We start from the raw sequence: 11,619 nt of genomic DNA on the forward strand, positions 1-11,619 counted from the left end.
TGTCCAAGTTTCCTTAAATACTGGAGACGAGTTTGCTGGTTTTGCGACGGTTGAAGAGTGTATACATTTGTTTACGCGAATTTGTGGTAAAGGTCTACAAGGAAAATAATTACAATTCCGTTTCAATTGTGATTTGTTTGAAGTAGTGACCGCATGCCATTGTACATTATAGTTCTTATTATTATATGATTAAATGATTGAACAGGAAATCCTATGCCTCGTAAAATGAATGGCTTCTGTGACTTGAAGTTGAAACACTGAAACATTAGATGATCCGCGGCAAGCGTCAATGTCGTCTTTAAGATATTATGTGCAGTTCAGACGTTCGGAGAATTACGTCATGGAAGGATTGTTGTACCTACCCGAGGTTGTACCTAAGTCCATTTCCTCGAAATATTACTAGCTATAATAGAAGTTTTATTACCACGCGTTTAAATTTATGCTGTAGTCCGTATTCGCAACAAGTTTCGTAATTCAACTGTATTTCAGGTTACCCGATTTTAGTTCTTTACGAGTTAAAATTTCCACTATTGTTCGTATTTAACGTAATAGTTTCTAAGGCGCAAATTATCGTTTGTAAATGAGGGTCGCAATCGCCTGAATGTCTCCACAGTTCGTCCTTGTTTCCATAGCCGCTTCTAGCTCCTCCTTTATCTTGCAATCAGTTTGATATTTGTTGTTCCTTTACTTCACATTTTCACATCATAAATACTTTTTTCGATTTACATCACGGAGGGGTCTTAATGCTGTGGAGAGGCCCTTATCTCGCCCACAAGCGTTAGTTAGAAAGTGGCCGTCCCCAACTGAAAACCCCGGGCATGTCCAATCCTATGTTTTTTACAGTGGACGGTCTAGCGTATATGGATTAGCACATGCATAAAGAAGTAATTAAAAATGAGGTATGAAAATACAAAAAATTATTTTAATTTTAATACAAGTAGGTATAATGATTTCCTATAATAGATTAAAAAAACATATTAAACACTGAAATCAGTAATATAATATAATTAAACTACCTATACAGAGAGCTGTAAAACTAAAAATACAAGTTCTTACAAAAAAAATTTGAAAAGAAAATTTAAAATTTAATCACAAACATTGATTAAACACTATGTCACAATGTCAATTTTTAAAAAAATGTCCACCTGCAGACCCCAATACGTTAAAAACGAATATCACCGGTCATCTTAATTAACAAGAGCATTTTCAGTCAGATAACAAGCAACTTAATAGAAGTAAGGTATGTCACAGTGCAAAGCAGATCTCTCAGAGAAAATAATCGTCTTATTTAAAACTACAATGACGTTCACAATATCTACTGACTTACAACTACGATAACTAATACAATATCGAAACAGTTAGTCGGTTTCCTCCAAATGCATACGCATATGATCCACCAAAGCGTTCCTACCTAAATACGCATTCTTACAAATCTGACACCTGTAGACCGACTCGCCGGTCGACGTCTGGCAGGTATGCGACGTTGCGTCGTACGAATTGTTAAATGTTTGTTTGCAAATGTCGCATTTGTGCACGACGGGGGGCGTAGGGACGTCGTTGGCACTACTGTTCTTCGCGTGTATTTTCCTATGCACTCGTAGCGTTGTGTACGCGCCGAACTTTTTCAAGCAGATGGCGCAAGTGTACGGTTTTTCGCCGGTGTGAATGTTCGCGTGATCGCGACTGGAAAATTCGCTGTTACACTGCGGACAAAAGTATTTTTTCCTCTTTTTTACGGGCGGTACGCTAGCGTCGTGGTTTGTTTCGATATTTTTAGATTCTTGTTTGACACACGCGGGTAGTTTTGGAGGCTCCTCGCACTGTGGTTCCGGTTCGGTGACGGGCTCCGATTTAATAATGATCGGTAACGCTTTCGTAATCTGTTTTTTTGGTGGAGAAGAGTTCGTCTTAGCGTGCATTTCGCGTACATGCTTGCTCAAACCCCAAAACGGGATGAAATTCTTCCGACAATGCGGACATGGGTATTTTCCCCTAACCGTATGTAGAGTGACATGTTGAGTGAATATGGGCTTTGATGATGTCTGAAACGCGCAATAAAGACAATTAAACACCTCTTGACCTTCGTCCGTTTTGCCGCGAGCGTTTTTGTTGGAACGCGGCGTCACTGGTTTCGGTTTCGGGACGGTCTTCTGAGCGCTTTCGATTTTCGGTTTTACTTCATTTGCCGTCGTCGTCGGCGGCACGTTATTGGGATGTTGCCTCCGTTTGTGCGTACGCAAAGCATCGGCCGAAAAGTAAGCCGAGGGACATAGCTGCAGGGGCATACCAATGTTACTTATTATCGTGCAAAAATGCGTTTCTGCTGAAAAGGAGCAATAAGCGGGAGGTGCAACTCCAATGAACATGATCTCTAGCTCTAGCAGCCACAAAAGTGAAATTTTGGAAATAAAAGTGTCGACTGCTCTTCCAGTATAAAAACAGTCACGTCAATCATCGCTGGGTAGCCGCCCACTGCAAAACTGGTCGCCGGCGATTTGTACACAAATTATGCTATTATATTTTCATCTCTATCTAGCCCATGCGAAGAAAAAGACATGTTTTAGAATGGGCGGCTACCTGCGACAGTTCTTATACTAGAAGACGTAATAATAATAATAAATAAGTGAATAAGTAAACTTTTCCACCTGGGGACCGATTGCTTTTGAAATCTGCACGATAGTCGCGTATAGTAGATGAGAATATGCTAAAGCGCAATTGTTCGCCCCCCCCCCCCGGGCATTTCGTCATAAAAATTCGCAACTTGATGCCGCTCCCGAAGTGCAAGGTCGAAATTTGCTCGCGGGACGACGGGAGACGTGAGGGGAACAAAACTGCACTTTCCAATTCCAAGTAACAATATACAGAGTGGCCCAACGAGAAGTATACAGAGGGCTTTTAGGGTATTAAATTTAGAAATTTCGAAATATCCTCGAACACGTCAATTTTGTATTCGAGGGGGACAACTTTTGGAATACAAATCACGAACCCAAGTCTTCACGAAACGAATCAATAGAATTTAAAAAGCAAAGCAGATTAGTAATCACGATTAAATTGGCTTTCAAATAATGTGCCATTTGCCATAGGATTCCATTTAAAATTTTAGGGGTTAAGCTCCCTACATAGAGGGGTGAAGACTTGGGTTCGTGATTTGTATTCCAAAAGTTGTCCCCCTACAAATATGACATGTTCGAGGATTTTTCGAAATTTCAAAATTTAATACCCTAAAAGCCCTCTGTATACTTCTCGTTGGGCCACTCTGTATATCACTGCACTACCAAATTTCAATCCTGCCAATTAATGTAATTAACAGTAGCTAATTAAATTAGCCGTCCTGTAAGCGTTCCGCATTCTTGACCAGGGGCAAGATCGTAATGCCATGGTGGCGCACGAGTAAAGGGGAAATTTCGAGTTCGTCGTCCGCGAACCGAAAAAAATTACAATTACGAAAAAGTACGTCAGAGTTTTCACTTTCCGAAGAAATCTGTCTGATTGTTATTATCGTACGATTAGGGCGTTGTGCGCGGATGCACCATCATGTTGAAACCAACAGTTTGCAACTTTTGTTTTGTGTGTGGTACATCATTGTATTCGTAATGAAAATGCTACTCAATACAGTATGTACTTTTTTTACGGGTCATATAAAAAAAAGTTGATCATGATTTCTCCGAAACGAAACGTTGCATTGAAAACAGACAGACGGACGGAAATGCGGTAAACATTGTAGACAGTCGTCGTTTTTCGATTTCTCATTAACCTTTACAAAAATGAAAAGATGTATTTTTTATGTTCTTCACCTTTTGTTATTAAAAATTTCGTATTACCAACGGGTAATGAAATATGGTTAAAAAAGTTAAAATCTGCCGCCATTTTCCAGATGGCGACCGTAGCAAAGCATGCACGAATGTTCACTTTTGATCTGTTGTTACTGGCTAGTAGTACTACACATATGCAAAGTTTCTCCTTTTAGGGAATAATTTCTACATAAAGGGAAAGGGACCTCATAGGCCTGGCCTATAAGACATTCTCAATAGATTTTTGCAGAACTAGTACACGCGGTACAACAACTCGCCGGCATTCCCTTACGTAGATTAAACAGCATTATAACCGACACATTAATGTTTTCCGGTTTATTCATATACATAAGAATGTAAAGAAGAATGTAATTAACCACTTTAACAACTAAGGACGTGCTCTTTACTGTCTTTAGCCATCTGTCACTTAATATTGCCCTATAATTGGTGTTATCACTGTTGGGATAATAAACTTTATTATTATTATTATTAAACCTAAAAAAATGCCTGTTTTTAAAATTCATAGAGATCCAAAAGGAACGCGTCTTCCGTAAAAAGGCTGTGGTTCGATTTTTAACAGGACGAAAACAAGAAGATCGGTGAGTTTGTCGCCCTTGCGACGTTCAACAACCACCTGAAAAGATGCAGGTTGATGCTTTTGGAATCTTGAAATTCGTGATATATTTAATGTAACGCAACTTCAAGTGTTTTGTGGAGTTTCTTGTGCTTTTGTTAATTTAGTTCGTGTATTAGTGTGGACTATCCCAGGGTTTTTGTCCCGAAGAAGGTTTCCCTGACATCGCCTGATCGTGGCGTAATATATTTTATATGTTCTCGTCTTTTCTTACGCACAAAATTATGAGTTTATATTAATTTTCCTTTTCCATTTGTGTATAAAAAAAAACCGTCAGTTTTAACACCCGACGCAGATTCCAAAGAGCCGCAAAACGTCCGTCGTAACGGTGGCTGTGCTCGTGAGTATTGAGTATGTCAAGATTGCAGTCGCTTCTCGCAGACAACCTGTTACAAATAACTGCAGAAACATTTTTTTAGTAATCGGTTTTAATAGAAGTCGTTGAAATAATGGGTATCATATACCTACAATGCAGTACTGTCTGTATGGCTACCTACGGTATTTTCTGTTAAGACTCTTGAAAGTCTATGTCAGAAATACTTACCCGGAAGGTCACTGAACCCTAAACAGTTCATTCAGAAAGTATCTGTAGATATAGACGGCGCTTGCCCAAAAGCCTCGCGTGTGGGGAAGCTTGAGTGAGGTAAGGGGCAGATGATTCTAGTTACATGGAGACAGTACAATGGGTCAGAATATAAAACCTAAGCGCGTGCGAGTAATACACCCCCTCTCCTCTGCAAATCAAGACGACTACTTTATAATGTGTTTTTGCTGAAAGAATGACAAATCCAATCAATTGCAGACCAAGCACTATTGCTCCTTTCTTACATACTTCAATGTAATGAAGATCAATTGATTAAAGCGAGACAGACATTACGTACCTTACACCTGAAAGCCCGTATATTCGAATGTTTGAGTATGTGCGAATAGTAATACTCCTTCTTCTTAAGCACTTTGCCGCATTTATTACAAGGGAATTCCTTTTGCTGTTTGCTCGCCCGGGTGTTCGAAGGCCTGCTGGGTATGATCACCGGTAATTCGGTAATGGTTAACTTTTCTAGCGTCACCTGACACTTCAATTCTTGAGGGGACACGTTCCGCAATTCGGGATCCGTCTTGCACGACAGCGTTATTATTTCGTCATCCGTTAAACATCGCCGTTTCGCCTGAGGAAGCGGAGGGGAGGCGGGTCTCTTTTTCACCTTAATTTTCGACGTTTCCGTTTCCCTCTTGGTGATGACGGAGGGGCTTTCTATGTTTCGTCTCGTGTTGTAAGGACTTGACGTTTCTAATCTCCTCTTAACGTCAGGAAGGCTTGATGTTTCTCTTCTTCCCCTAGTGCCGGAAAGGCTTGACGTTCCTATTTGCTTCTTAGTGTCGGAGACGCTTGGCGTTTCTATTTTCTTCTTAGTGTCGGAAACGCTCGACGTTTCTGTTCTTGACCTAGTGCTGGGGAGGCTTGTCGATTCTATATTCTGCTCAATGTCTGACAGATTTGGACTTTCTATTTTCTTCTTAGTCTCAGAGAGGCTTAATAATTCTATTTCTTTCTTACTGTTGGAGAGCCGTGACAAATCTATTTCGTTCTTAGGGCGGGAGAGGCGTGATATTTCTATTTCATTCTTAGTGTTGGAGAGACTTTCCGACAACAAACTTCCAAGCTCGCGTATAATTTCGACACTATTATGCTCATCTGAAAATGTTCACAGCGATATAAAGTTTGAAATTCAGTACTTGAAGTTAGCGGCCAGACTATGAAATTGCTAAAGGGAAGGCGGTAATCGTTATAATAGTTGTATGCACGGTGTAAAATAGGTAGAGGTGTATGAACTGCTTCCTTAATTGTCAATCAATTTCGTGGTTTTCAAACACAGAGAAACTGTAGAAAACTAAATTTCAAAAAAGTTCTGGAGGGCATACAGGGTGTTCCTAAACATGATGAAAATACAGAAGGGGCTAATTCTTTGGCTTATTTTATGACTAAAAGTTCATATGAACATAGGTCCGTAAATGCTTCGTTACCCATCTACAGGGTGTTACCGTACACTTGACAAATTAAACGTTTATAAACATATGCTAACAATTACAAATAAAGTCAGGGCCTACTGGACAGAAAATTGATTTTTATTTTTTTTTCTCGATAACGGTCGCAGATACGACAAAATTACGAGAGATCAAAAAGTTTCCAACCAAACCAGAAAATCAAATTCACATTTTACAATCTACCAGTGGCGCACCGAAAAAAATTTCAGGGGTAGAAAATGGAACATGACCCCTGAAAAATAACACCCTTTAGATACCATTGCCATGACTGATGATGTAAGCCCTTCAGTGTAACTTATATTTCAAATTGTATATCAATTGTATTTCAACCTATACTTTTTTCATATGAATCCTCGTATGAATCTATATTATATTATTTCACATTTTTCAAAATTTTAAAATAACATGCTTCTACCGTCGATTTTTATTGATTCGTCTGTTACCATGAATAGAATAAACAAAACCAAATCTCGATGAATCCATGGTCTACTATTTAAACACAGTAAAAAAATAAGGTTTTCATTTTGATTCACGGCTAAAATTAAAAAAAAAGAGGTTGTGATACATCAATGTAACCAGGAAAAAGAATGTAAAAAATTGACGTTAAGATATACAGGGTGTTGCATTAAAAAATACAAACTTTCTGTCAAATCTCAGAAACGTTAGTCTAAATTTTTTTTAACTACGCCACTGGATTCTAAAGTAGACAGTTTTTACTTTTGTTCTATCTTACATGTGTAGTAAGATATGATAACATCCCAAAAAGTCAAACTTTTCGTTTTCACCCTGTATCTCAGAAACAAACGTAGCTAGATTTATTTTGTTTGTGATATTAAAAGTTTCACAAAAAAGCGGCAGAGGGTCACGCGAAACGCATGTCTCTATCTTTAAAAACTGCTGAGATACACTGCAGTCTCAACCAAAAGAGTACACACAGGTCCGCATAGGATACTCTCTTGTTTTTATAAGTTTTGACAGTCGGCTTTGAAAAGAATACCCTGTAAATCGGCAACGAACTGTTTGCGGACCTATGTTTATGTGAACTTTTAGTCATTAACAAAGAATTAGTTCCTTCCGTATGTACAGGGTGGCCAAATAAGAATGCGAAGTACTGTATCTGGGAACCTGTCTTGCGGTAAAAAAATTTATTACTAAAACCGCCACGAAAATATTTTTAAGTTTCTGAAATGGCCGCTAGGGGGCGTAACTGCAATCTGGAATCTAAAAAGTGATTTTTCTGTGCATTCCGCTATATTAACCTAACAAAAAAATGTCCGGTCTTTGAAGACGACGATAATCTGAACCTTTTTTGTTTGACAATTTTTCCTGTATCTCTAAAAATGAAGTGGTGGGGGGTATTCAAAGGTTTCCGTAAAGAACACCCTGTATCTTCGAAACGACTGAGCCGAATTTTAACAAACACATCGCCGCTTGAGGGCTTTTTTCGAATTCCGACAATAGTTATTCTTCGGCTACAAATATTATGCTATTTGAAGTTTTGTTAGTTTCACATATTGCCGCTTGAGGGCTTTTTTCGAGATTCCGACAGTAGTGGTTAATTTTCTCAAAAAAATTAAATGCGTTGGTTCGATTTTTTTAAATGAAAAAGTAGCTAAATGATGCCTAAACAAGCTCGCGAAAACCGCATCTCGATATCTTGTTCCTAACCTAAAATTTAGGCCAAAGAAAAAAAATTTATTTTGTTAAGATAATTTTTCCGGAATTATTTTTATTATATAATTTGTGGCCCTAAGGTGGATCGATTTAAAAAAGGAAGCTTTTAATGCCGCCGTAAATGCTCGAAATGCTGGCCATCATATAAAAAAAAATATATATATATATCTCAAGATATCGAGATGCTGTTTTCGCGAGTTTGTTTAGGTATCTTTTAGCTACTTTTTCATGAAAAAAAAATCGTACCAATGCATTTAATTTTTTTGAGAAAATTAACCATTTCTGCCGGAATGTCGAAAAAAGCCCTCAAGCGGTGATATGTGAAACTAACAAAACTTCAAATAGTGTAATATTTGTAGCTGAAAAATAGCTCTTTTGAACTAACCCGAGTTTATTTAAATCGGCTGAGCCGTTTCAAAGATACAGGGTGTTCTTTACGGAAACCTTTGAATATCCCCCACCACTTCATTTTTAGAGATACAGGAAAAATTGCCAAACAAAAATTGGTCAGATTATCGTCAACTTCAAAGACCGGACATTTTTTTGTTAGGTTAATATAGCGGAATTCACAGAAAAATCACTTTTTTAGATTCCAGATTGCAGGTACGCCCCCTAGCGGTCATTTCAGAAACTTAAAAATATTTTCCAGGTTTTGCTCGTGGCCGTTTTAGTATTAAATTTTTTTACCGCAAGCCTCTACGATGGATAGATTCCCAGATACAGTACCTCGCATTCTTAGTTGGCCACCCTGTACATCATATTTAGGTACCACTCTCGGTGCCACCTATGTAGGCTCATCTCTTTTTTCCCCTTGATATAGATATGGTTGTCATGATCTTAGTTAGACAGAGTGTACTATTGTCGAGGACAGCATGACCTCCCCTTCAGGCATACACTCTTGAACATTCGAATAAAGATAATGACAACGATAAGAAAAAAAAATAGGTAAGAAGGAATGCGATAGTCCTATATCGAAGGGAAAAAGGTGCTGCCGCCTATACAGGGTGTTAATTAATGTCATGCAGATATTTCAGGGGCCGATAGTACTCGTTAAAATATGAAAAAAATGCAAATATATGGGTGGTCTAACGCCTAACGGACATTGTTTCCCTTATACAGGGTGGCAAAGAAAATCTAACACCCTGTATACGACAAACTATTTAGATACTTTCTCCTAGAGATTCTGCAAAATAATTGATCAAATTTGAAACAATTATAATGCAACATAAATTAAGTTTAGGCTAGGATTGATGTAATAAAATTTGATGTTATAAATTTGTGTACAAATCTGTTATAAATTCATTAATAATTAAATGTAAATAAATCAGTAATTCATGTCACATGTGCGTTAAATACGGCAACAAATTAATGGAAATTAATTCATTAATTAAAATTCATAAATACCCGGTCCTTAGCCCTTTTGACCGTCTCAAGGGTTTAGATCTTAGCATTGAGACCTTGGACAAAGCTATGGTTTCTTCAATTTTATAAATTGTAACAAAAAAAGGATCTATACTGCATTCATTATAAGAAGGTAGTAGATGGCGCTGTGTTTAACGATAGACACATACACAGGATAAATATAAAAAGGCATCAAAATTGAACAATATGAATATAAATGAAAAGATTTCACGTTTGGATCATTAAAATTGACAGCTAATGCCAGTTTGACAGTTTAGTTCGTAACCGAAACTACTAATATACAAAATTGGTCACACATTTTATTTGTCGGTGTAATACAGACTCATGGTTTAACCAATCAAATCACAATGCTTTCTACCGGTACCTTCTTAAAATGAATATAGTAAAAAAACTGCTTGCTGACGACATAGACGTCACACTCATACACGACCCTATGGATGGTGAATGGACAAATCTGTGATATAGTTCTAATCCTGGTATTGAAATCAGACCTAACGAAAATCTCATTCAACATACCAGACCCAAATTGGGAACCAGCGAACATAAAAAGGCATTGCAAGATCTTTCCGGTCAAACTGTATGAGATTACTAGATGTGCAACAGAAAGCAAGAAACGAGGTTTCTGTAACAGGAACATATACTTATACTGACAGTGAGGCAGTGCTAAAGGCACTGATGGATAGTTACCCGGAAGTTAAGAAGCAGGAGAAAAAATTACTAATCCCACGGTTTACTAGAAATAGTATTTTCTAGATGGTGACCCTGCTCCCAATGACATTGATGACCATTTATGAACTACACAAAAGTGTGAGAATATACTTACAAGAAACTACATATCACTTTCATTCAACAATATTTCCTAGTTTGGTTGCTAACCTCATACACAACGAAATCCATAGCACCCTTACCTATGTTAACCACAGAATGCGAATTACTCAACGACCTATTTAATTTGGGCAACAAATCTGTATTGTTCTGCGTCAGCAAAAGCTGTATGAGATCCTTTTTAATACCGTTCCCGTCCTTCAAATTGCCTTTAACTCGAAACGAATTCAGCATACCCTCCGTACGTATGCACATACATCGAAAAGTATACGCCTGTTCGAGCGCAATCGAGCAGGGTTTACACATGTACGAGTCGACGTCGATTTCGGGCCCCTAAAAGTAAACATTTTAATAATAGCTAGCGAGATATCTTTCGGGACGTTTACCATTTCTGGTACACAAAATTTTAACTTTTTCCTGTACGTAACCTGCTGTGATGAAAAGAAACCTAAACTTAAGAACTTGTCTTGCTCGGAACACACTTTTAAGCATGTGCAACAATATTCTATGTTTAAATTGCTCATCTTAATAGTTAATAACAAAAATACAGCTGATAAAAGATTAGCGAGGGTTAAAACTGCAGTGGTTAAAGTAACGGTTAGAAGGCAAGGGCGGGAGAGGTCAAAAACAGTGCGCCGTGTCTACTTTACAGTTAAATATCTACTATGGGAATTAGTAAATTATACCATCGAATTTATAATAAAGAATTTATAATAAATTCAATGATTATACGCCAAGTGTGCATTATATTATTGAATCATTCTTTAAATAATTGAATATTGCCCGAAATGACACTTTGTTTTAGGTACGCTGTGCTTGTTGTTAAAGTGGAAACTTAAAGAAAAGAAATTTGTTTAAGTGTAGAATTTCAATTTTTTAAAAACAAAAACACATCACGATTCGTCAGTCATTTTTGAAGTACAATATTCGATTTTTGTTTTTCTTTAGTCCACTCAACGAATGAAAAATAGGGGAAATAATTCGTGTAAAAAAACATACTAAAATCAGTAGGGACCCCGACCGGATCAAAAAATATCGCGAAATAGTTATTTGTTTCATTAGTACAAAAAATGTCAGTTTTCGGGACGAGGAAGATAGTTGCTGGACGACGCGTCAGCGGAGTCCAGCAACCTTCCGAGTCCCGAAAACGCATTTTTTGTACGAATAAAACATAAAATTTTTTCTCCAACCCTCTTTACTTTAAATTATATTCGAGTTTAGATTCAGTTC

General features: G+C 37.6%; 1 protein-coding gene across 1 annotated transcript; it reads right to left on the minus strand.

Annotated features, from left to right (window-relative positions):
* Positions 1-956: 956 nt before the first annotated feature.
* On the minus strand, positions 957-11,269 carry LOC116178375 (zinc finger protein 354A-like). Its single transcript, XM_031497857.1, has 4 exons — positions 10,776-11,269; positions 10,473-10,722; positions 5,307-6,118; positions 957-2,273 (listed from the first exon to the last, which is right to left on the minus strand). Exons 1-4 carry the CDS (start codon positions 10,911-10,913, stop codon positions 1,359-1,361), a joined length of 2,115 nt encoding a protein of 704 aa, XP_031353717.1. The 5' UTR covers positions 10,914-11,269; the 3' UTR covers positions 957-1,358.
* Positions 11,270-11,619: the final 350 nt, after the last annotated feature.

This window comes from Photinus pyralis, unplaced genomic scaffold (assembly GCF_008802855.1).
Source record: "Photinus pyralis isolate 1611_PpyrPB1 unplaced genomic scaffold, Ppyr1.3 Ppyr1.4_LG8, whole genome shotgun sequence".
NCBI lineage: Eukaryota > Metazoa > Arthropoda > Insecta > Coleoptera > Lampyridae > Photinus > Photinus pyralis.

Coding starts and splice junctions, on each gene's coding strand:
- LOC116178375 (XM_031497857.1), bottom strand. CDS start 10,913: ATGAGCAATTTAAACATAGAATATTGTTGCACATGCTTAAAAGTGTGT. Junction 10,723..10,775: donor AATTTTGTGTACCAGAAATG/GTAAACGTCCCG, acceptor GTTTACTTTTAG/GGGCCCGAAATCGACGTCGA. Junction 6,119..10,472: donor GCATTCTGTGGTTAACATAG/GTAAGGGTGCTA, acceptor GAACATTTTCAG/ATGAGCATAATAGTGTCGAA.